This window comes from Misgurnus anguillicaudatus, chromosome 19 (genome assembly GCF_027580225.2).
Source record: "Misgurnus anguillicaudatus chromosome 19, ASM2758022v2, whole genome shotgun sequence".
NCBI lineage: Eukaryota > Metazoa > Chordata > Actinopteri > Cypriniformes > Cobitidae > Misgurnus > Misgurnus anguillicaudatus.
This window is the reverse complement of record NC_073355.2, coordinates 16,192,195-16,219,431: the sequence shown is the minus strand read 5'-3', so window position 1 is coordinate 16,219,431 and position 27,237 is coordinate 16,192,195. Positions and strand designations below refer to the sequence as shown.

Here is a 27,237-nt window from a genome sequence, read left to right as displayed (position 1 = left end):
TTCATTTGTATAAATATATATGTTATGTTTTTGTTATGTTTTATGTTGTTTTGTTTTGTGCAATGCTTTGACAATATGTACTCAAGTATATCATGTCAATAAAGCAATTTGAATTTGAATTTGAGAGATTCAGGATTCAGTCTGCTCCAAATCTGAAATCACTCATAAAAATATCTATTTTGCATCTTCTTTTTATTTTCATTTTGAATAGAAAATATTTTTAACAAAGTTTATGCACATAAACTGCATTCTCAGTTATCAAAAACAAAAAAGTCAGCAATTTTGTGTTATTACGCAATTAGAGCATTGCGTTAACAGTACAAAAAAACATGGGCTTGAACCCAAGGAACACACATACTGGTAAAAAAATGTATGCACTGCAATTCACTTTGAATAAAAGTTTCTGCCGAATGCATGAATGTAAATTTGCTTGCATTATTATATTGCATTTTAAGTCATAAGAGCTTGTTATCAATTATTTCATTTCATTTTTTCCATGTTTAAATACAGAATCTCCGATGTTCTCTGAACAAATGTATGTAAAAATACAAGCTTCACACCATGCTCATGTGAATATTAGACCTCCAAAAATATTACACACAGCATCTTCAATGGCATCACTGGTATAAAAACACATCTCAAATCATTGCTTTAAGATAAACAAAAGTTGCCGTTCACAAGCAGATGTGGCATGCTCCTTTAAAAAAAGACAAACGCACGAGGAATATGAAAATATGACGTGACGTCAGGCGTCGTCTTTAAATATTGATCTCGAGCGCTTCACTGCCGCAAAGCCATTCTTGAGAAGTTTACAAAGAGACCAACATGAGCTGAGCGGTGCGGCGGAGAGACGCGGCGCAGCTTCGCGTTGGAAACTTGGGAGCAAAATGTGCCTTTTAAGACTTGGAATATCAGATTTCCAACAAGGATTACATTTAGCAGGACGATGTGATTTTATCGGATCAAACAAATGGATTACTTTAAATATTTCAAACACTATAGCAGCAACTCCGTTATAGTGAAGTGAGGAGCGACGCTGAGGTGATTTAACGTACGAAAGTGACACGACGCCCGAACTCAAAGCAGTGGAATTACATTTGTCAGGGTAATTTTAAAACTTTATCTTATTGGTAAACATTGCACTTTTCCTCATCCCTTGTGTCTGGTCGGAAATATTAACTATTATTTTCCCAAATGAGATGTAAGTTCGCGCCGTCCGAGTTTGCCGTGTCTTGATGGGGAGCACGAGACGCACCACAGAGAAACTTACAGAGAAAAACATGCCGTCTTTTCATCCATGGAGACATGGCATATAGGTTCCTGTCCAGCCGAGTCGTGCCATCTTCAAACAGGCTAAGCAGAAGATTTATTTTTATATTCACGATCTCGTTGTCTTTCACGTATCTATGCTACAGCATCCTCTTCTGTTCCGGTACAATCATGACTAACCAGAGATTGGAGGAGCATCGCTGCGTCCATCTGAAAACCATAGGGAGTAAAAAACTTCTACAGAAGTCACATTATTGCACTATCACTGCAAAGACGAGAGTTATATCGGAGGGGGCTGCAGGTCTCGTGGCAAATCTTACTGGAAACCAAAGCAAACACCAGAAAACACAGATAGATCACAAGCAAGTTAACAATACTAATTCGCCAAAATACGGGAACAAGAAGTTACCCAATGCGCTTATAGTGGGCGTTAAGAAAGGAGGCACGCGTGCTGTTCTGGAGTTCATCCGAATCCATCCAGATGTTCGAGCACTCGGGACTGAGCCACATTTTTTTGATAGGAACTATGACAAAGGCTTGGACTGGTACAGGTAGGTTTTTCAATAGCATTGACATTGCTTTTGCATGAAGTTGGATTTATCATTTAAATTGACATAAAAAAAAAAACAAATATTTGTAACTGTACACAAACTGGACTTTTAGAGTTGATAAATGAAGACTAATGCACACATGATGAAAACTGATGTTATGAACTATTAAAACATTACCAAAAAGGTGCTAAACAATGCAATTTCGCTAAACAATTTTTGGCTGTATGATACTATAAAGAGCCTTTAACAACCGCAGAACCTTCTGTTCCACACAAAGTTTTCTGTAATGGATAAAGGATCTTCCAAATATAAAATCCTAAAAATTAATGTTTTTAGGGACCTTTGACTTAAAAAGGTTCTTTGGAGAACCAAGTTCATGCACTTTAAAAACAAACAGTGCTAAATAGCACTAAAAGTGGTTCTTGGCTCGTAATCATAGAGGAACCATTTTAAGTGCCATATAGCACTGATTAAGTACCTGTGTAGAACCATATTGTGCTATGTAGAACCATATGTGGTGCTACTGTAGTGCTTTATGACCCCGGTTCTTGGTGCTTCATAGGTGCTATATAGCACTAAAAATGGTTTCTCTATGATTATGAGCCAAGAACCACTTTTAGTGCTATTAAGCACCGTTTGTTTTTAAAGTGTGGCATCTCTTTAAACTAGTGATGCACCGATATATCGGCCACCGATATTTATCGGCCGATTTTTGATGAATTTGAAACCATCGGCAAATCGGCAATAGCACAAGAAAGGCGGATACCGATTGTTTATTAATAACTGCATAAAGAAATCCATTATATGTAAAAAAATAGTTAATGTTGTTAACAAAATAAATGCTGAATATCAAAATCCACCTTTGAAGGTTGTCATGCTGTCTTATTATATTTGTTTTAGCTTAAGTTGTGCCTCTCTTATTATGTTGGTCAGTTGAATGTTAATTAGATCCAATCCATGTTCGGTAAAAATAATTTGATGCAGAAATAAACTAGCTAATAGACCAACTGTATAGTATTGTATACAAGTGTTTAATATCGGTATCGGCATCGGTATCGGCCAGAAGTTGTCTGTTTATATCGGAATCGGTATTGGCCCAAAAAAATCCTATCGGTGCATCATTTAATAGTGTTGTCTGTAAATAGTTTGTGTTAACCTTTGTATTTAAAAAACAAAACTTTTTCCTTAGAATTGCCACAAATGGAACATCAAAGTCAACTAAACAATAATAAAGAAAAACAAGTTGATAAAAATGTGCAAACTCTTTTAAAGCAAACCATGCATTTTCCAAAAGTGCACTTATCTTAAAGGGAGTCGCGTCTTATGGGTACGTTTTCAAGAGCTAATATCAGCGGGGTGCAAAAAAAAACTCAGTTTCTGTGGTGGCTTAAAGACAAAAGCCGAACATTTAAACTGCTGACAAAGAGCTGCTAGCGGAAAGTCATACTGAAAGTGCAGGAATGATATAGTGTTTTGGCGAGAGACTCGGGTTGGAATGACACGGAGTGATTGCGGTATTCGGTTTCAGGGGGAAAATATGCAGATAAAGGGCAATGGATCTCTTTCAAGAGTAAACCTTCTATAAACGCTGCCAAGGAAAGGCATGGATCATATTGATCAGTGGGCAGATTAAAATCAACTCCTTCCTCCCTTCTTTCCTTTCTACTGATGGGCTGCCATTCAAATACCCATCGGGGAGCCGTTTGGCTGCGCGAAAAGTCAGCGTCGATACTGACTGGCGTATGGGGCTGTATGGTAGGAGCCTGATGGAGACAATATCCTCCCTCCCTTATCCAGCACGGTGTCTGCCTGCAGCTCAGGTTCAGTAATTACACACACACATCACATCCCAGCAGAGACAGGACAGAAAGGACTCCCCGTGGGCTATATCCAAACACGAGGGGGAAAATCCATGAAACTAACAGTACATACCTGTGCGAGAGCCGCCCTCCAGCCATTAGCAGTTGTTGCGTCGGCTCGCGTCTAGAAACCACAACAAAACACTTGTTCTGTTTTTGTGTTCATTCAGGAGCAACTCCGCTCACCCATGGCCTACTGTGCTTAAATCAATTGAAGCGGATGTGTTTGTGAGATGTGCAGATCGATGCTAGTCCTTGTATTTGGACATAGGGAGAAAAAGATGGACAAGGATAAAAAAACGCATAGCAATGTCCACAAATAAGCTATTAATAGAGTAGATATGTGCTTTTGTGTCTTAGCTGAGATAAACCTTTTATGCCTTGTGATGTTGTAACACCTTTCATATGGCTATTCAGCTGAAAACATAACATAGCATACAGCAACTACTTGCGAAGTAACATATGTTTGTCAAAAAAATGACAGGCAGTCTAACGGTAAGCATCTATATATAAGAATGTGCACACGCTACTCAAAAATACCCACACAATACTTTATACACACCCACAGAAACTCATCAATTACTATTTGTGGATGGGTTAATTAAAATGCCACCGAGGCCAAGGCACTGAAACAGTTCCCCTAATCTTCACTGAAAGCCATTTTATTTTAGCCACTGACATCTTGCAAAAGGAGGACCAATAAGGTCTGCAATAAAGGGCACAAGTAATGAGAAAGATGCATTGGCAGATTAAAGCAAAAGTTCCTTATAAAACCTTTTTAGGGTCTTGTTTTTCATTTTGTTTCAATCTTTGTTTTGCCACGTTTCATTTAATAAAATCCAATGGCATTGTTCAAACTACCCCTGCGCTTCTACCATGATTTGTGTAAACTAGCAAAAGTCTCACCCCATGGCGTCAATATTTGACGACACTTGACCATGCGTCAACAGTTGACGCGGAGGGTATACCTTTCGCGTCATTTTTTGACGAACTGGGAACTTCAATACTATTAAGTCCGTTGCATTCTCTTTCCTATTTTCTTACCATTTTCGCGTCGGTTTAGGGTTAGATTTACACAATGACATCCCTACCCAAACCCAACCCCAACCCCAATGCCAGGCGACAATGCGTACCCAATAGTATTGAAGTCCCCAGTCCGTCAAAAAATGACGCGAAAGGTACACCCTCCGCGTCAACTATTGACGCATGGTCAAGTGTCGTCAAATATTGACGCCATGGGATGAGGATGTGTTGAACCAACAGGCTTGCTTTAAATAATACAATTTATTCACAATAGCTGACAAAGCCCTGGAGTGATTCCAAGACAATTTTGTTAATTGTCAATTTTTTGCACTTCTACCCTAAAGCTTACGAGAGAGAGAGAGAACGAGAGAGATAATACGAATGTGCAATGCTCATTACTATATTTTTAGGAGGGAAACGAATCCTTATGGCCTCATTTGTTCTAGGCAATCCTGTTTTCCTATTATGAGCAGACACTTATAAGCTTGCTGATACGGACATCGCATTGTAACCAGCTTCATTTACCCAAAGCTCGTACACTCATTGGCTCGCGTTTCCATTGAATCATTAAATCACACAAATATTCTGCGCTACACACCATCCGAACTTAAAAGGACATTTGATTTCCATTGATTTTCCAAATGTAGGAAGCTCTTCAAGCAGATTTCCTAAGAAGTCGTCAGATCGTACGAGTTGCCTTTTAGCATTTGCTAGAGCCGAAAAATTCCTCCTAGTCCACCATTAATTGGCTCGTAGGGAGCAGCGAAACACAACTTTCGGAAAGGTTGACGAGGACAGAAAGTTGGACAGATCTTATTTAACAGGGAAAACCATTCCTCCGTATGCACAAGAGATCCTACTATTCCCCAGCATCACTAATGGCAATTGCTAATCCCAGCGTAGCTCAAAGTCGTACATTAATTACCAACACAATGCATCCCGAAGGAAGTGGCAACCAACAGGGATGTTTTGATTTGACGATTTTAGCGTAAATTACTCATTAGACACGAGTTGCCACTATCAAGAGTAAGTAAATATGAGCTTCTCTGAACGACAGTGTCGACCGATGGGAGTCCATTATGGGACTGACTGGATTAAGGATGAATGTTGAATGCTCTGAGTCACTCTAGAGACAAACCACAGAACCACAGAGGAGCTGAAGGTGAGAGCTCAGATTCACTTAGAATACTTGAAGAGAAGCAGTCATCATATATTATCATACATTATGGCATTGCACTGGCCCTCTGCTGTGCAAATTAAATTGCACGTATACCGCGCTTATAAAACACATTCGCCCCCATTCACGTTTTATTGTGTTACTCTGTAATGGAAATAAATTAGACAATTTAGTAAATAGATTACCAAGAGAAAACAGAAATTAGGCAAACCACACACGTTTACAGTACACCCCATTGCTTTTACGTATCTAAATAAGCTCCTAGTTTTTCTCTGCTTCACACATGATCGCAGACCACCTCAGATGGTTCAGAAGAAATAAACCTCTTTACTTCACATAAACATCTTCACTTAGCGAGTGGGATTCTGTGAAAACGTACACTGTGAAGATGAAGGACACAGCTGATGAATCCTATATCTTCTATTTTTCTAATCTAAGATTTAGTGGTCTTTGATATTATTCAATCTCTAATTCACTTATAGGAAAAAAATGGTAAAAAAAGATGTTACTAGAATGGTACCTTTTTAAAGGTCCTATTATGTAACATTTATTTGGTACCAATATGTATATTTGAGGTACTAGTATGCACACTTTGGCAGGGTCCTGCAACGGGTCAGGTCCTGCAACGGGTGGATTATGACATTGGGTCGGGTCTAAAACGGGTGATTGTTAGATTCCTTAAGTTCACGGCCGGGGATGCGGGCGGATAACTAACTCCGTGCGGGCAGGTAGTAGCTTGAATGAAAATATATGCAATATTTGTGTGTCTAAATTACCATTACACACACAACAACATGACATTTGACCCATCACGTCACACTCACCAACACTGCGACAGTGTGACATTTGTTGATGCTTCTTGTAGCCTAGTTGGAGCGAGTGTTGCAGGAGTTGCATAAAGTTTTGCCGTTTGATAGTCGGAAGCTGGGAACGTCTTCTCTTAGGGGCCAGTCACACCAAAAGCGCTTTAAACGCTTGCAAACGCAAGATGCGATGCACTGCCTTTTTTAAAAAAAGAGCAGTGCGACGCGGCTTTTCATATTGCTAAGCAACCACCGAGTCAGCTGTCTTGTCAATCAAATATTGAAGCGTGAGCGCTCTTTTGCTGTTAACTGTCATATTGGCAGAAACTTTAAAAAGAGGGCGCTTGCTCTGACCTTGTTTGAGGGTGAGAGGTGTACAAACACGCAGGAGAGAGTGAGCGAGGGGAGTCCGGTTCTTCAAAGCAACTGTAAACTTCACTCACTACAACGTAAGGCCCGCCTCTCCCCTCATTCGATTGGACAATGCAAAGCCGCGAATGACGTCGGGCGCTTCCCGCTCTCAGCGCTCCTTTTAAAAACGCGTGCGCGGCAGGCGTAAAAAAACCGCAAGGCGCTCGGCGCGCATAAACAGCGTGCAAACGCGCCCTGCCCATAGAATATCATTCAAAAAAGGCGCCTGCAACGGCCATAAACGCTTTTGGTGTGACTGGCCCCTTAGGAAGCATTTTAAGACTTGTAGGAGCATAGCAGGGGTTGTGTATGTAGGTTGTATTTTTAGTTTTCATTAATATGTCTATTTGTGTATAGTTATCAGGTTCCATAGCCTATTTAGGTGCCGATGGTAAGCTACTTGAATGGCCAAACAAAGCGCACTTTAGCCTGTTTCATTAGTCCATTCATGACGCTTTTGTGATGTTGAGAAAGGTAACTTACGAGATAAAAAATAAAAGCACTTTAATTGGAATGATTTACGCGTGTGTGATTAATGCGGGTACGGGTTGGGTAACGGGCCAAATAGTAACGGTACTAGGCAGGTGCGGATTTATTTTTGATATTATCACGGGTGACGGGTCGGATCTGCTGCTGAACTTTGCGGGTATGTGCGGGAGTGGGTCTCCAAAATTGGACCCGTGCAGGACTCTTTGGCACCAATATGTACTTCTGAGCTTCTAATGTAAACTCTTATGGTGTATTTGTTTAAAGGGTACCACCCCAATAACAGCTAGGCACAATTTTTGACAATATTTTTTAACAGTAGACTGTATTAGTTACTTTTTAACCCATTTGGGGCCAGATTTACTAACAAGCTTGCGTCAGCACAAATGGCTCTTTTGCGGTTAAAAAAATACTGTTGGGGTTTACTAAAGACATGCAATTAAAATTTGCAACTGACCGTATTGCATATGCATTTGTAGGAGTTTCCCTTTCAGACGCTAAATTTATTTAATTTAAATTAAAATTTATTTAGCAAAGGTTTTAAACCTTTGGAGATCGATTGCTTTGTTTCTAAAACCGGAGGTTAAATCGCTACAATGTTTCAATTTTATCTCGCTTTGGTTCGTATTCACAAGGCAATAGGTCTCATTCAATAAGCATGCATACGCAAATTTGTTTGTGAGATGTGCGTACAGATGTTTTCACAAACAAATCGTGACAAAAACGTCAAAAACTTTCGTATCAAAATGTCTTCTAAATGTACACAAAAATTCAAGAATATAATCACGTACACTATAATCAAATACTAGGCATTGCTATGTTTATAACAATGTTGATATATAAAATTTACATGATTATATTTATATTTTCTGAATTATATTATTATACATGATCTATATTATTATTATATACATTATATTATACATTATTGCAGCCTACTTATTTTTTCTACACAAATAAAGAAGATGCACGTAATGACAAATCTTCACGCTTTCCTTCCTCACTTTTTAAATCTTTATATGAAAGCGGGGAGCTGGTTTGTTATAAGAACAAATTCATGTGCGTATGCACGTGTTGTGAATTAGGCGGAAAGTTTTCGTGAGAAGTTCAAGTGTGCATATAAATACGAAAAACTTGCGCAATTATTAGTGAATGAGACCCACTATTTCCAAACAGTGTGAGTAAACTCTCATTTTTTTTGTGCATCTGTTTATTATCTGTGATTTCGCTTAAAGTTGTCCAGCAGCTTCATGGGATTATTGTGGCTTTTTTGGTAACTGTGGTTATATTATTTTTTTATTTTGACGTAGACGGGACAACATTCTTACCATGTAACTATTGCAGAGGAGAGCAGGTACTGTAGAAGACATTTTAAAGGAACACGTGAGCTTTTGTTTTGCGTGGGGTTGACATGCTCACCAGAATTCGTCACTTAAGAGCTATCAGGTATGTTCATGGTTAATAAAGCAATAAGTCAGTCTGTTTGTTGGTCTGTTGGGTCGGATTGCTTTCACACTTATAGCAAACCTATCCAAAATTTCTTTGCAATCAGGCCAAGACCACCTTGATCTGGCGGTCTTTCGGATGTATGTTTTGGTGCGCATCCGAGCGCAATTGCCGTGTTCATATATGCCTAAACCGGTGGTTCTCAACTCCTCAGCCCCCCACAGAACATTTTAGATGTCTCCATATATAAAACAACTGATTCAGTTCATTAGTTTGTTAGTGTGTAAATTAAGGAAATGTTGCCTGATGAGTGGAATCAGGTGTTTCATATAAGAAGACATCTAAAACATTCTGGGAGGGGGGCCGAGGACTGAGTTGAGAACCACTGGCCTAAATGAACCAAACCATTGAGAAAACCCACCATGTTCTGAATCAAAGGCTCAGATGTGAACATCCTGACTTGCACTGTTCTTGGTAAATTGCATTGGTCATTATGGAATTTTGCGCCATGTTCTTTAACCTGCGGCATGTCAGTAAATCACCCGCAGAAATTTCCACTCCCATCTGCGCTTTTTTAAATTGCACTCTCATGCTAATTTGACCTGTACATCTTATCAGTATATGCATTCCCTAGGATACAAACCCCCTGACCTTGACATTGCTAGCCTTTCTACTGTATCATTTCTACTGGAAAGCTTTCAACTAATAACATACGCTAAAAAATGCTTGATTGGTTTTAATATTGGACAGAAAACACAGTTGGGTTAAAAATGACCCAATAGTGAGTTGTTTCAACCCATGCTGGATAACAACAACCTAACATTAGGTAATGTATAATAACCCAACAATGGGTTAAAAACAAGTAGTAGTATTGTCAGCTTCCCAACTGTAACATGCAGGAAGCATTGTTTATTATGAATGTGTCCTACTGGCAGAGACTTTATAAAGATGAAGGAAAATAAATAGAACCGGAAAATCTAAAAGGAATACGTGCTGCAGTCTGCTGAAACCTGGAAGATGATTAATGTTCCAACAGGACAATGACCCAAAAATACACTAAAATCACAGTGGAGTGATTTAATAGCAGAAACGCTTAATGTTCTGAAGTGGCCCAAGCAAACCCATTCCAGTTTAATTAACTTCAACTGTAAAATGACTTAAATGTTGTTGTTAATAAACAGTCCCCGTCCAATCTGATGGACTATAAGCTTTAGCCAAAAATTGGGGATAATTGTTTGGCAGCAATATTTTGTCTCATCAGCCAGAGTTAGGGGAAGAATATTAATGCATTCAAATATGTTTAATTTTTGATTAATTCAATAACATTTTTATTTATTTTATCCCTTGACACCAAACAGTATTTTGTATTGATGTTAAAGAGTCCAAGAGAGGTTATAGTGCATATATATAAGCAACGGAGCGATAGAAATTTATCATTTTTCACTGTTTTTTTTTCAGGCTCCACTGCATAAACATAACCAGTTCCCATTTTAAAATCAATTCACAACTCATATATTCCCAAGCACAAACCTTATATGGAAAGAAATGGCAGATGGGGAAGGTGAATTTATTCGACGCAACTGGATGCCATTCTAGTCATGATTTCCTTTGCAACGCTTGTAATGTCAGCAATCGTACACACCATCTATGTGACCATTACCTTTCAAGAAAATGAAAAATGATTACGGCGTACGTGAGCACAGTGGTACGCGGAGTAAGTTATTTAATGCGTCTACTTTTAATGCTAATAGAAAAGTGGTGTGACAGAACATCTCATTATTCTCTCAAGTCGTTACGGTTTGCGATGAAATTCGTATTAGATCAGGCCTCGCATTTAAGGTTTCCTGGTGCTTGTTGTCATCCATGAAGCATGTGATAGATAAAGTGCAAGCATTTTGTATTATTAAGTTCTTACAATTTCAGGTGTCCTGCCAACCATTTGCATTTCTGCCACATATCGCGTAAGCTTGCCTCTCATTATTCCTTGGTAATGTTCCCATTATATCCTGCAGCTTTACGATGAGCCTTTAAAACCAGGATAGGCATATAAACCGAATATGAAACCAGACAAAAGCTATTGCTGAAAAGCGTGCTGTTGTGTTTAGTGTAGTGTAGTTTCTTATCCTGGAGGCCATCCTTAAAGCTGGTTTGATGGTCGCTCAGATCTACTCCTTGTGGACAATGAAAGCTTTGGCTCTCTCTCTCTCTTCACTTCGCACTTTCTTTGCAAGAATTCTCAGTTTGCGGGATTAACATATTGTGTTTTTACTAACAATGGCACTGATACTAGACAAAAATTAATTGGGGAAATAAAGCTAGACCACCATGCGTTATAATTTAATGAGCAAAGAAACACACAAAATTAAACTTTGCATCGGCCATGTGTCGGTATCTAATGCCTTTTAGTAATATCTTTATGGTTTAAATTGCAGAACACTATAATAGAGAAGCTTCTCACTATGTAATGGTGCATTTTGTATCGCACTTTAGTAAAAAATGAGTGTGTGGGACCACTAGGAGCTGAACTGAAGCCATCATCCAAAAGACATCACCTCTTTGAGCTCTCCTCCTCCTCCCAGAACCTTTATCTGAAGTAAATGAGACCAAAAATACCGTCGCACTCCGAAGGTGCAAAGATGTTTCAGTTCTAACACAAATGAGTTTGGAGACTGACAAGTCTGGGACCTTTCATCTTTTTATAGCATCTGTCGAGAAGATCTTTCAGTAACTACACAAAGTCTTTCAGCATCGGGTGTGTATTACACCTCTCTCTCGACTCGTACCACTCTGAATCTAAATACACCGTTTCCCTCTTAGGTGTTCATTTATCACCACCTTGCAGTCTATTTCAGTGCAGTCGATGGTCTAATTGTTCCCGGCCTTTTAGGCCAGATCAATAATATCAACATGTTTAATTTTATATCGCAATCACGGCTAAGAAATCGAATGATAGATTTATAAGGGCAGGTGAGCAACGGCAATCACAGCGTGTTGTTGACAAGTGCATAAATGTGAGCTACTGTAAGATGAATGTATTGCAGATTTTAAAGGTGTCAAATGGAAGGAGTTTTAATTCATTCAAAACCTGATTTGAGTCACATTACTACTGCCAGTACCGTTCACCCACACTCGCGGCATGACATACATGTGGATGAATTTGCGGCTGACTCTTAATAGACTTTCTCTCAGGCAAGTGCACTTGCTGACTGGTCATTAATGCTCTGACATTCACGCAGAAGAAAATCTGAGCAGCTGAAATATTCATGATTTCTAATACGGTGGAGGCAGAATTAAGCCATTTCTTCTTATCAGGCCGGGAATTGGATTGCAATTAGTTACAGGTCTGTGCACAGGACCAGAGATCGTATGTGATGCAGTTTATTTCCTAACCTAGCAAGCAATTTTGCACTTTAAAGTCGTCTAATAGCCGTGGAAACACAGCCCAGACATCTAGGCTAAAACAAGGCAAAATATGAAATTTAATAGACGAAATTTTATTTTTTAACATACAACAATAAAAACAACATTTAACTAAATTTAAGTTTAAGTGGGCTACTCATAACCAGACTTTATCAGGTCTATTAATATGTGAACAGTGAAATGGCAGCTAGTGCTTGTTGGGAACAGTGTGACTGGTGAAACAAAAGGAGCAGCGTAAGACCCTTTCAATTAACTATTTATGGAATTTTCAATTCTTTTATGACAAGATATACTGTAGTGTTCCTGTAGCTCATGGGGAGAGGCATAGATTCGATTCCAAGGATCACACATACTGATAAAATGTATAGATTAAACACACGTAGGGCCTTTTTACACTTGGTCATTTCATGTGTTTTCTCTGATCGGACAGCTATCTGATTTATTAAATCCGTTCCATTTACATTCGGCCACAAAAATGTGTCTTGTCTACACAAAAATGCGTCTGGTGCAAAATGCAAATGCACTATTCATTACTCTGCCTTAAAAAGCATAAGACAAAGCTTATACAACAAAAGGCAGCACTTACTGTATGTTGGGCAGGGGCACAGAGTAGCAGCAGGTCTATGACAGGGGTATAAACGCTTCACAAAACGCTCTTTCAAAGTTTTATTTCTTCGAGTTTTTCATCTGACTATTTTATTGGTTCTAGAAAGTATTTTTTACTCACTGTTGTTGCTTTATAAAGCAACAAGCGTGTCATCTTTGTTTGTTCTTTTCTGCTAACTTCCGAGTGACAGGATTATGTTTGGGAGGAGTAAAACCCGATTTATAGTCGTGCGTAAGCTCTACGGCGTAGCTACGCTGTAGGTTATGTGTAGCCTGTGCGTAGCTCTGTGTTTAGCCTGACGTGCATCTCGCACATTTTTTTACATCGCGTCAGTTCTACATAGACCGCAAGCTCTGTGATTGGTCCACCAGAACCCCATTCCGTCGGGTAAAAAAACTGTGTCATAAGTATTTCCAATTGCGAAGGTGAAAACAAAGATGAGCCAAGTTGAGGAGTGATTTATCTCAAACTGCAACAAAAGTCGCTGTTTGTTTACTTCCATCATTGCTGATCTTCTCAAATCATACACCCAAGCTTCTTCGTTTGTGGGTTAACTTGTCAAGCTTCTTCTTCTTTGACAGTTGCACTGCTACTGTGGTAACACGCGTGGATACTACCTACCAGCGGTCTGTGCGTGTGTTTGCACGTCGACGCGGATGACGATGCAAAAGTATAAATGAAAACCGACAGGGAACCTACGCCGTAGGACCTACGCACAACTATAACGAGTGTTATGTGTGGCTTCAGCAACCAGATGTATTCACACCAGTGATCAATGTATAAACAACCCGACTGATGTTTTCAACTAACCTGCCCGCAACTCGGACCGCAAAAAAATAAATAAAATAAAATTGTACCCGACCCACTTCCTGGCCCACATTTTTTAAATATATCATAAAAGATATATCATAAAACCCAACGTTTTCCTTGTTTAAGTGCTATAATTGGGTCCCCAGTGCTTCTATCAACCCAGAAAATTAGAAAAAGAACATCCGAGTAACTTAGTTTTGGTAAACCATAACCATGTGAAAAAAATAGCTCATTGAAATTTGCTTCCCCTGGTGATGTCAGAAGGGGATAATACCGCCCATTAATCTGCACTATCCAACCACGGCGCTGCCATTTAGTGCAGAGTTTAGCTTATTTGCATTTAAAATGACACACCCAGAAACGGCACATTTTTGCTCACATCTACAAAGTGGCAATTTTAACATGTTATAATAAATTATCTATATGGTATTTTAAGCTAAAACTTCACATACGTACACTGGGGACACTAAAAACTTATTTGACATCTTAAAAAAGTTTTGTGAAATGTCTCCTTTAAAGATTATGAGCGCACATAAATTTAAAAAGAATAATGAAGCTCACGGACAAGTCATTTATTAAAAAATAATAAAGAAATTAAACTTAATTCCATTGTGACTTTGAGGACTTTACAGAAGTGGATTAGATATCCATGAATAGTATTGTAGATTTAACTGTGGTGGTTATAAATTTATGTCTGTAAGATTTTCTGTACTTTTGAATAAACAGAAAATATGACACATTTTCACTGATTTCTTGGCAGATTTCTGTACACGTAGTCATATGAAACAACTGTGATTGATTGCCTTTCATGTTTTTTTCTCCTGTCTGTCTAAGTGGGCGGTTCTTGGCCAGAATAAGGTGCAAACTTTATTCTGGTAGTCAGTCGACTGTTTATCCGGGACTAATACACTTTTATTGGCACAGTAGCTCTAACAATACTTTAAATTGCTCCATGCGCAATACTCGCATAATAAAACATTTTAAAGATCCCATAATAACAGCAACTTAAGACTGATTAAACTTCTAATGTACAAACAATACAAATTCAGTTCAAACCTATAAAGACATTTTATTCATGTACACTTTAAGATTCGGTAATAAGCACAGTGAGTATACGTTGTAAATGTCCACAGTACACAGTTGTAAACGTCTTGCCCCTTTACTAAGCATATAAAGCTGCAGCATTTCCCACAGACTTAGTTTATCTTTGGTAGCACATCCAACAGGGGGAATAATTGTTAACAAGCTGATAATTTTCGATCCAGAGCCAAAAGTTACACAAAATGCTGTGTACAAGGCACACGTACTCAGCATGCACAACTGCCCACTCCTCGATGATGTCATTTTCGCTACAGAGAGAGTATTAGTGTAGTGTACGCACTTTTCTTAGTGACGTATGACAAATGCGGAGGTCAGGAGCAAAGAGCAGCAGCAGAGAAACCTCCGTAAGCTGCGTAAGCTCTCACCTTGAATGCGGACGCGACTAAGACGGCGGCGTTACCGGAAGCGAGTTATTTTCATTTCAACAACAAAACGGCGCGGATTACCCTCAGAAGGCCTTTGTTTATTATCGTGGAGCCGTTTGGATTTATTTGGTGAAGAATGGATGAAAAGTTTTTGTACTTGAAGGACGTGGACCCCGTAACTTTACATTTGAGTAACTGAAAGATCTAAAACATTTTCTAAAATAACTGAAAATGTGTTAGTCTGAAAAATGATGGACATATGCATCTTGGGATGAGTAAATTATGGGTTTAATATAATTTTTGGCTGAACTATCTCTTTAAGTCAATGTGAACACGCGTTGACGTGCATCTGGAGGTTTCGTGGTGCGAATAAGGCGTTAAGCGCGGCAGACGCGATTCAGCCTCATTTGCACGTAAGACGCGAATTGAGCGTTGCCGCGGCAAACGCGCGAGTTTAAAAATTTGTTATTTGGCGGAAAAACGCGGTGCGTTAACCAATTAGGAGCTTGCTCTAGTAGTGACGTGATTACAGGAAGCGAGCGGAGTTGCAGAAGCCCCTCCCATGACGTGAATTTTTGCGTGAATGTCTCGAATGACTAGAATTTCAGGCGCGAATGAAGCAAGTAAACTCAAAATGTTCAAGCGGCAAACTAGATACGGTAGACGCGGCTGGTGTGAACCCACGGTAAAGCAGGTAAATATATCGAATGTCCGGCTAAAATCCAGAGTGAGCCATGAAGGTAGGATATTATGAACTTGGACTCATTAAGAGTTTAGAGAATGATAAGCATCTAAACTCAGACAAGGAAATGAGACTCACTGTGTATGTACTGTATGTCCCTGCAGTCTTGTCATAGTGATTGATGTTTTCCAATTTAAATAACAATCAGATCAGCGCTCGCACCAACATTACTGTCCAATCCTCTCGCCGTAAAGAACTTTAACTAGCACAGTGAAGTTTAGATTAATTATATTGAAATAGTAGCATAACAGCCCAGCTAGTAATTGAAGATGTTGGTTTAAAAAAAAAAAGAGTGTCAGGGCATTATCTAAATATGTCCAGTTTAACCTTAATACCTTTCGATTGAGTCATTTGATTTCAATGGTGGGTTCTGTAAGCACAGCAGACAGCATATGTTTGAATAATCTAAAAGTAAACTTGAGTAAGCCGTCACACATGAATTGAGTGCATGAAAGAGTGCATTAAAGTATGAATCACATATTTAATTCTGGGACTGTGCATGTGTAGCATTGTTTGACAGAGCACACGCCAGATGAAACCCCAGACTTTATTCCCAACCCTTTTCAAACACCACCAGGAGGGAGCTTAGCACATCACATCGATCGAACATCTAAAACTGACCTTTTCAACCGAGTTCAGTAGACATTTTTGATCTTCAAGACGCTGGTCTCGAATTCTTACAAGTTTTAATTTGAAGCAAAGGTTCAGGAATACACAATGACACGAATACGGTATAAAACACAGTGGTCTGCAGCCATTAAAGCACAGAGAACGCATTGCATTCCTCAGATGTTTTAGAAAATCCTCCCGAGGCTGCGTCAGAACCGTGTATGATGTTAACTGTTTTATATATACAGTATACTGTAATAGAAAACATAAAGCACTGCAAAGTCAGTCAAAGTCACATTCGTAATATTTCACAGATAACTTACATAGGCAAGTCCTATAGGAAAAATTGCATTTCCTAGACATCAATGAGATTAAACGGAGACGTTTTGCTTAGGTTTGCTTCTCACATATATTTCTTTCTGCGAAAGAAAGCCCAGTAATCTCATGAAGCTCCTCTAGAGTTTCAGGACAGATTTCAACAAGTCTGCAATTACAAGTCACGGATTGTAACACGAACTCACACATTTCTCATTAACTTCTTCCAAGTGCAAATTCTATGCGATACACATTCATTTTACGGCTGCAGTTATTTCATTAAATAGCTTTTTTATAAGAAGGATGAGAACTGAGAATACCAAAACAATTTCTGAGCTAAAAGAGAGCAAAGTCTGAGCAATACAATTTAACATAAATCTGCTCATGACAATGTCACTGTTTGTACCTTTCTAGAGAAACGTCTGTGTCGTTGATTTCCGTTTCTCCGTTATTGCAAACAGCCACTGTCATTTGTTAGAGAAACATACCACAATGTGTGGCACATAAAAGTGCACAAGTACTCATCTCAGCGGGCAGGTTGGCCAAAAGCCTTTTTAATCAGAATCAATGACCTCGGTAGGAACGGCACATTGGTTTGCACTTAGCACGGCATGCAGACTCGTCAGATTTTTCCGTCTGAAGTTGTGTTTTGTGCATTTATCGTCGCCAGCTCTGGAATAGAGATACTATCTGGCCTCACAAAAGAGGACCTGTAGGAGACTTTTAATTTGAGGAGATAACTTTTGGTCGGCCATATAAGCGGTTGCAAGACAACCTTTGACACATCTACGCATCTTCAGTAAAACCAAACTGTTCTTCCAGACAATTAACAGCACTGTAACTTCCAAAATGTAATATCAGACCTTTGCCTGATGTCATTTCTTATTACACTGAGGTGGTGGATGTGTCAGCAGTAAGTAGCAACTAAGCCCCCTGATGAATTAGAATGTCAATCTGCATTAAAATTGAAAGGCGCGGTGATACGCGGCATCAGGATATCCTCCATTATGTACACCTATTTCTACAGATACAGAGATCTAATAAAGGCACGGATTTAAAGAGATCACTGGAGCGCACCTTATGGAGAAACTTTCCCTCTGGAACTTTCAGATTTAAACTGGCAGTAATTGTTTTGTGTCTTACTTGTTTATGATAGAAATTCAATTAGCAATTAATTCACTTTAATTCTGCAAGAGACAGACTTCAGAGTTAATTCAATGGAATAAGATAAAAATGCTCGTGTGCTGTGCCATGATAAGCACATTCATTATGTAATTCCAGAGGAATTATTCTAGTGATTAAAATGCTCAAGTTTTTTTGGCATGCTTGCTGATGTTATTAAAATCTCTGCTGTTACTAAATTGAGGATTCACAGATTTTACTCTGGGATTTTCTTCTACCACTACTAAACAGTAGCTAAACATGTTTTGTGTTTTTATTTATTCTTTACGAAAACAGTGCTGGGTCAAAATGGGACAAACCCAACCCTTTGGGTTGTAAATTGACCTACGCTGGGTTGTTTCAACATAAAATGCTGTTTTGCTAATTTTTCCGTGGCATTCTCACGGATCTCCGCATATTTCCGTGGCCCTGCCACGGACTTTCTTTTCGGATTGGTTAATCAACTGTTTTGTCCTATTTTCTTACCATTGTCGCTTCGGTTTAGGGTTAGATTTACATAAAATGACATCCCTACCAAAACCCACCTCTTACCCCAACGCCAGGCGACAATTGTTTAAAGTTTAGAAAATATAAAAGAATACATCAGAAAAAAACAGTATAAACCAATACTTAAAGTGACATACTAACGCAAACACCAAATCTAACCCTAAACCGAAGCGACAATGGTTTGAAAATAGGAAAAAGCAGTTGAGTAACCAATCCGTGAGAATGGGCCACGGAAATATGCGGAGATCCGTGAGAATGCCACGGAAATATGAGCAAAAAATTCCGTGACTATCCCACGGAACTTTGTGAGATCATGTTGTTGAGCTTGTTGTACTTGCCATCTCCCTGTCGCCGGTGTTTTTGGAGTGATTGATGCGCGATGACCGGGCTGCATGTCAGTGCTTTGAGATGGGGCACAGCAGCAGCACCGCTGCTCGTTGAGAAGAGAAAACGACGCGTGTTTTCATGTCAGTCTACAAAAGTCTCCAACCACGTCAGAAAAGATCGCTAGATTTGTCCTATAAAGTCGCTAAAGTGAAAGAAAGTTGCTAAATCTAGAGACAAAGTGACAAAGTTGCTCAGACTTTTTTACACTGCTCGCTCGGACTGTGCGAGTGTGCGTGTCTGTTTGTGAACTCTGCCTCTGGTTTGCTAACGATGGAAATTAAGCCAATCATTATCAGCTATGTGGTTCTCCCACCCCCTCTAACACACACACACCAATCATCATCAGTTATGTTTCTCGCAACACACACACACACATACACACACACACAAGAGAAAAACAGTGTCTGGGTGAGAGAGCGAGCATACGTGGGTGAAAATCACTACAGTGAGATCAATTTTAGTAACGCGCAGCATTTTAATGTCAGTAACGATAACGACGTTATAACGGGGGAAACAGTCATTTATTTCATTACTCGTTACTGAAAAAAAAACGCAGTTACTAACGGCAATTACTTATAACGCCATTATTACCATCACTGGTTGTCATGCATAATAGTATTTTTACAGTGAACAACCGATATGAACGAGACAAGCAAAGGGAAAACATCATTCGTCCAGATGAACTTATAGACCTTACTAATATAACTTTAAACAAATATTATCCTTCTACATCTATCCATCCATCCATCCATCCTTCTATATATATTTATATTTATATTTATATATTTATATTTATATTTATATTTATATTTATATTTATATTTATATTTATATTTATATTTATATACATGCCATTCTTCCCAGACGCGTCCTGGCCAGGATTTCGGTGCGTCTTCCGGAAGTCGCATTTGTTGACAGAATACGCCATTCAATTAAAAACATAAGACATGCAATCGTAGTTTCATTCTTACCTTAAAATGTAACTGTTGCTTCTTTGTAATAATAATAATAATAATAATCCTCTATGAGGATTGTATGCGGTCGACAAATATGATTTCCGGAAGACGCACCCGAAATCCGCGTCCGGGAAGAATGGCACGTATGGTCACCCTAATATATATATTAGGTCTGAAGTCTGAACTAGCCGTGTTTTGCTCGCCTGCCTCTGTGTTGTTTGCCGTAAAGTGATCCTGCTTCTCGCAATATCTGAGACTTTGCGAGACTGAAGGACACCAGGTCAGATACAGCGAACTTGCAAGTGGGGTATTCTTCCTACAGGCGGCAGGGGCGGGCGAGAGAGTCTTCATTCGTCCGGTAATGAGTCATTTAACCATATACCGACTTATGACGATGATTTATTAACATAAATATGCTGCCTTGTGTCCCTTTAAAAAAATAATTTATTGTTTGGGGAGTTCAGTTTAAGATTATATTGTTTGTTTTTAACGCTCTTAGACAAGCTCCATCTTATCTAATAGATCTGACAACATAATCTCATGGAACGTCGTGTTATATTATTCACCCTAAATTTTATCTTATTCATGTCCATGGCACTAAATTCAGCTTTTTTACGTGCCTTGAGCGTGAATGTTTTTTTGTGAATTTTTTGCGAATTTCTATCAATAGTTTCTTGTGTCCATTGAACGACTTTCTTTTTCGTGTCATTTTATGTATTATTTTCTAATTTTTTCCCTATTTTTAAATCATTGTCACTTGGCATTGTGGTTAGATTTGGTTTAGGATGTACTTTTATGTATTGGTTTCTACATGATTTTCTTCCGCTTTTAAAACTATTCTCGTCTGGAGTTGGGGTTTGGGTTCGGATGGGTCTATAAATGTAACAGAAAGTGACTCTAACACCAAGCGACAATGGTAAGAAAATAGGAAAAAACCAATGAGAAAACAATAATATAAATTGAAACGGAAAAAAAAGTAACACAACGCACACGAAAAACTATTTATAGAGTGTCATGAAAAATACATTTGTGCTCAAGGCACAAAAAAGCTGAATTTCGTGCCATGGACACAAAAAAATTGATCAAATTTTGCATAACTATAAGATTACTTTCCTTGAGATCACACCCCTTTATCATCTACCAGATGACAGGGCTCTTTTATCAGTCCCTCGTCCCGTTTTGAAAACAAAGGGTGAAAGCCTTTTCAGTCATTGCCCCCCGTCTGTGGAACCAATTGCTGCTTTGCACCGTCCGTTACCATTTTTAAATCAAGGCTAAAACATATCTTTTCACCTTAGCATTTTCATTTTATTTCATAATTTTTGTATATGTTGTGTTATTGTTTAAATACTTTGCTTTGTTTTTTTCCTTTTTAGTTTATTTTACATTGTTAAGCACTTTGGATAGCTTTGCTATGTTGAAATGTGCTACATTTTCTGGATAATTTCCCTTTTTGGCATTTTTAGTGTCTATTTTAAAGAAATGTGTGATTTTTGCACCAAACAGAATTGCAAAAATCAGTGGCGGCCATTGACTTCTCTTCCAAAAGGGGAGATTATAAAATATTGTGTCATGTGTGTGACTCTTCATGTCAAAATATGTGTTTGTTGCATCATGTGAACCATGTGCATCATGCGTCTTGTCAAAATACGTGCCTGCTGCACACGCGTCAAAACTGTTTATGATAAAAGAGAAGCTCACGTTCACAAAATACTCCCAAGATACTGTACCAGCTTAACACTTAACTCTGATTACACATGTGATTAAGCGAGTATCTGGCAAACGCGAGTGTCTTTTCTATCATAAGCCCCTTTGAAGCCATTTTGAAATGACGCCTGATGCACATACGTTTACATGATGCACCAACACATATTTTGACATGATGAGTCACATACTGTACATGATGGGCTGAATACATGTTGTGTCAAGCTTTACATCATGCACCCTCGAAAAAGAAGTCACAGGTGGCCACTGTACACAATCCTATATGTGGTATTAGTCAGCACGTGTCACTGGAATTCTATGCAGACTGATCTCATGGAAAATCGAGTTATAGTCACAAAAAATTTGAATAATTTATTTGTGTCCATGGCACGAAATCAGTTTTCTTTGTGTTACTCGCACAAATTTCTATAAATAGTTTTTTGTGTCTGTTGCACGACTTTCTTTTTCATGATATTATATATATTGTTTTCTCGTTGTTTTTTCCTATTTTCTTACCATTATCGCTTGGGGTTGGGGTTAGAATCACTTTCTGTCACATTTGTTAGACATACTAACCCAAACCCCAACTATAACCCCAACTCACAATGTAAACAATGTATGCGCCAGACACACATTAAAGGGGCCATGGCACAAGACTTTTTTAAGATGTCAAATAAATCTTTGGTGTCCCCAGAGCACATATGTAAAGTTTTAGCTCAAAATACCATATAAATAATTTATTACAGCATGTTAAAATTGCTTACTTTGTAGGTGTGTGCAAAAATGTGCCGTTTTGGGTGTGTCCTTTAAAATGCAAATGAGCTGATGAAATTCAAACACTGATCACAATGATGGTGGTTTGTTGCAATTAAAACTCAATTGTGCTTTTCTCTGCACTAAATGGCAGTGCTGTGGTTGGATAGTGCAGATTAAGGGGTGGTATTATTATAATAAGAGCTCCTTATGACATCATAAGGAGAGCCAAATTTCAACGACCTATTTTTTCATGTGCTTGTAGAGAATGGTTTACCAAAACTAAGTTACTGGGTTGATCTTTTTCACATTTTCTAGGTTGATAGAAGCACTGGGGACACAATCATAGCACTTAAACATGGAAAAAGTCAGATTTTCATGCCATGGCCCCTTTAAACTGTGACAGTAAGACCCAGCACTCGTGGGCCAGTACAAGCAACACAGTAGCCTATATGTACAGGCGTGAAGCTAAGATTCATCCAAACAGTTGCTAGGTTTGTCTAAATGGGTCTAAAAGTCGCTAGATGTAGTTGGCAACACAGTCACTGAGTTGGCAATATTGCTTCAGCAAATCCCCTTTTTTGAGTAAGTAAACCCCACCCACTGATTAACATTGAATTTGCATACAAGTTAAAAATGAAAACGAAAATGAAAACCAATAAGTAAAAGAGAACATAAAATTAAAACTGGACTTTACATTTTAATTTTGTCCCTATTATTGCTTGGGCATGAATAAAAAGCCTTTTAAAAATGTATTTACAGATTCCTTTTCAAGTTTGCCTTTTTATTTTCAATATTGGCTGTCCTGCCTCAAGATTATATGGAAAATGAAATGTCAAATCATTAATTTTATTAAATTTTTCAATTTGGCCAGAATGATGCTTCATCACGTTGAAAATTTTAATTAAATGATTTAATTTAGTCTTTAAATTTTTATTTTAGCATTTAATTTTCAAATTTGGGACATATTTTAATTAATTAATTTAAAAAAGACCAAAAATAACACTTTTCTAGGGTTTAATTAACCCATAAAATTTTTATATTTGACCTAAAAATGGATTTAAACAACCCAGCATTTTGGGTTGAAACAACCCAGCATATGTTCAATTACAACCCAACTTGTTGTAAATAACCCCATTTTAAGAGTGTGACGTTACCCTCTAAAATTAAAGTACAGTATAGTTCCTGAAACATTTCCACCTGCAGCTTTTTCACTGGCTATTTCTCACTATGGATCGCACTGTATGTTTTTGTGAACTTTGCAATTAGCACCTCTCCACAGTATGCCTGCTTTCAGCTAACTTAGCCTTCATTCTGTAAAAGGATTTTCTTCCGTCAGAGCAGACTCTTATGTAAGCAACCGAACACCTGCCAGCCCCTGTCTCAAGACAGCAGATGAGAGACACACATCACTGATGTGCTAACAGCCAGACTGGCAGATCTTTTGATTCCGGCAAACACAAATAATTAGAAACCTGTGAGTACAGAGGTAGGCGATGGGTGTAAAACTGTACCAACGTCTTTCTCTTAACAAATATTTGGTGCAATTTCTAAAGAAAAAGAATTTCACTGCAGCTTAACAATAATCTCTTGGTTATTTCTGAAAATGTTCACATAAAATCTATAGGGCTTTCAGCGTTAACACGATAACTCATGCAATTAATTCATTAAATCAATAACACGTTACAAACACACACACGTGCGCACGCCTCTTGGTGGTTCATGGATCTGGTTTGCGTGTACGCACGTGCGTGCGTGTGTGAAATGCAGGGCTCTGTCTGTAAAAGATACTTTGCCAAAAAAACAGCTTTTCCTTTCTTAACTTTTTATCGTCTGTGCAACAGTAAGCCAGACAAAGAAGCTTGTAAAAACCTTTATATTTAAAACTCTGACTTTTTCAAAAGTTGTTTATTTCAATATAATGACGGCACAGTAAACAATGATCTTCACTATCAAGTAGGTCTAAGTCAACACTACTAGCTAATAGCAGAAGACTTGTAAAACAGTACAGTTGTGGGGCAGTCGTGGCCGAATGGTTAAAAGGTCGCGCTTGCAAACCGAAAGTTTTTTTCTGCTCTAGATGCAGTGGGTGTGTGTTCACTACTTAAGGGCTCATTATAGTTGTGCATAGGCCCTACGGCGTAGCCTCGAAGCCATTGGCTAAATGCCGTTTTTATATATACCAGTGTTACTCATTGCACGGCATACGCCTCGTCAAGCTTTTAATTTGTTGCTCGCATGGCAGTAAATAATACAGTGATATGATCATGCAGGCATGTGCATTTTCTGTCTTTTCTGCTCCTGCAGAAAACTTTGTTAGAAAATCAAACCCATTATATCAAGACGCACATCGATAAGCGGGTGATTCTCACGAAATCCAGACTTAGAAGGTGTCCAGCATCAGATTTTTTTAAAAAGCCCTTGAAGCCAGTTTTTTTTTGCACATATAAGATTAAGGTCTGAAGTTACTATAACCATTATTTTTAGAGGATTTCAAAATATTTCCTATAGAATTATTTAAATTTTTTAGATTATAATTTTCAAAAATTATCATTACCACAACACGATATTACATTAAATATATGCATTTACAAACTCATGTTTCGGTAATGAGAACTAAAAAGTTGTCTAGGTACTACAGGGTTTCCAGGAATAAAAAATTTGTTTAAGGTGGTAAGGTTGGGCAGAGGGCGTGGCAATCAAAGGGGCGGGGCGTATACGTCATTGTTTAAAACACTCAAATAAAACTTAATTTTGAAGAAACTATGACAAAAAATAAACACATACTAGATTATTACTGAATTAAATGTTTTACCTCTAACGGGAATAGCTGCGTGGTGAAGTGAAACTAAAGGATTAATAAACACAAACTAAAGCAGATGTTGTAGAACGTCTGGCGAACGATGATAGATAGCGCAAAAATTGTAAAAACTGATTATTTCTCACTATTAATTACATTATCTTAAAGAAGTGTAACTACTGTAGCATGTAAATAATGCACATAAATAACGTGAGCAACAGCGCTCAACAATTATATCGAATCAACAGGCATGTGAAACCTAGCTAGCAGGTTGCTTACTTTAAAATTGCAAGAACTATAGACTAATACAATAACAGGCTTAAATAAATCCAAAACATAAATCCATTTACAGTTCTCACGGACACGCGTTTTATCAACTGGCTATCCTCCAGACATGATGGACCACGTCTTATCTCATTTCGGCCGGTGTGGTGTGCGTGCTTGCATCTGCGCTATTCTCAGAGATGTTTTATCAACTGGCTAGTTATCCTCCAGACAGTGATGGTTCGGACCACGTCTTTCTCATTTCGACTGTTTTTTTTTTGGACGACCTAGTTTAGGCGGCAGGGTTTCCAAGCTTAGGCGGGCCGCCTTAACTGAAATGTGCTGCGGGAAACCTTGTACTATGACAAACAAAATTTTAACTTTTATCTGGAGAGAAAAAATAAGAACTGCTTACCTGGTAGCCATCTTGAGTGTCACTGTCAATTATGTCCCTTTCAACATTTTTTTTTTTTTTTAAATGTTAGTTCCTCGAGGGCTTAAACAATAATTAAAAATTGTTGCGGAGGATGAGAAAATTGGTCTTGGACACATTTATATTCCTTATTATTGTCTCTATATTTACCAATGATCACAAAATACCACGTTTCTTTACTGTAAATGTTTATAGTATAAGCTTTTTATTTTTTAATTATAAATATTTCCATGTCAAAGAACCCAAATCCAGTCATGGACATGTTGCGGTAATTACAATTTCCCCCTTAAATGTGAAAAAACATCAAAATTGGTTTGTATGATATCATTTGAAATCATGTGCAAAATAGTACGTAAAGAGATGTTTGTAACTGTATACTGCTTATTTTGATACTCTTACTTTGCATTTACTTTTTTTTATCAAAATATTTCATGACACCTCATAAGTCTAATTTCGCGAGAATCACCCATGCGTGTTCAGTCGTATGCAGCGCTTGCACTGAGCAATTGTCATATGACATCGAAGTACCGTGAGATCAGACTTCTTGTAATGCTTTCGAATTGCTCTCGCAACACAGTAATGTCACTCGCCAATCGTTCTGTGCAGCGTGGCATAAAATTAAGAGAAAGGTGGCCCCCTAGTGGTTGGGGGGGCACTGCATACGTACATTATAAGAATGCTTAGCATTAAAATCCTGTTTTTTGTCATTAAAGGCGGAGTGCACAATGTTTGAAAAACGCTTTGGAAAAGGAGACGGGCCGACTAACAAAACAGACTTATAGCCAATCAGCAGTAAGGAGCGTGTCTACTAAACGACATCCTTGCCGGGTTGCGTATGTGTGGGGCGGGTCTTTTAAAAGAAGGTCCAGATTCTATTGGGGTAGGGGCGTGTTTGTTTAGGTGATTTCAAATATCAACATTGGCTTTCAAACATTGTGCACTCCGCCTTTAAGGGAAATCATATCGTCTCAGTTACAAATTTGACTGGTAAATTATAAAGAATGGTTTGCCCTTGAATTTATTGCATTGGAACAGATGATTCCTTTTTCTCTTTTCTTGACCTTGGCAGCAGCTGATCCCCATCCACATTCACCATATGGAGGAAAGCAGATCATTCAACTAAACTTCTCATTTTGTGTTCCACAGAAATACCAATTTATAAATTTTGTCAAGAAAAATGACAGAATTTTCATTTTTTACTGAACTATCGCCTTTAAAACTTACTTTTCAAATGTAAATTCAGCTTTGATCTCATAATGTTGGGGGAAAAATACATTT

General features: G+C 38.3%; 1 protein-coding gene across 1 annotated transcript in view; it reads left to right on the top strand.

Moving 5' to 3' along the window:
* Positions 1 to 764: 764 nt before the first annotated feature.
* The window catches only part of hs3st2 (heparan sulfate (glucosamine) 3-O-sulfotransferase 2), a 34,706-nt gene continuing 8,233 nt past the window's right edge, over positions 765 to 27,237 (top strand). Inside the window, exon 1 of the mRNA XM_055189971.2 lies at positions 765 to 1,820. Within this exon, the coding sequence (XP_055045946.1) occupies positions 1,306 to 1,820 (515 nt within the window). The 5' untranslated portion in view covers positions 765 to 1,305. The remainder of the gene's footprint in view (positions 1,821 to 27,237) is intronic.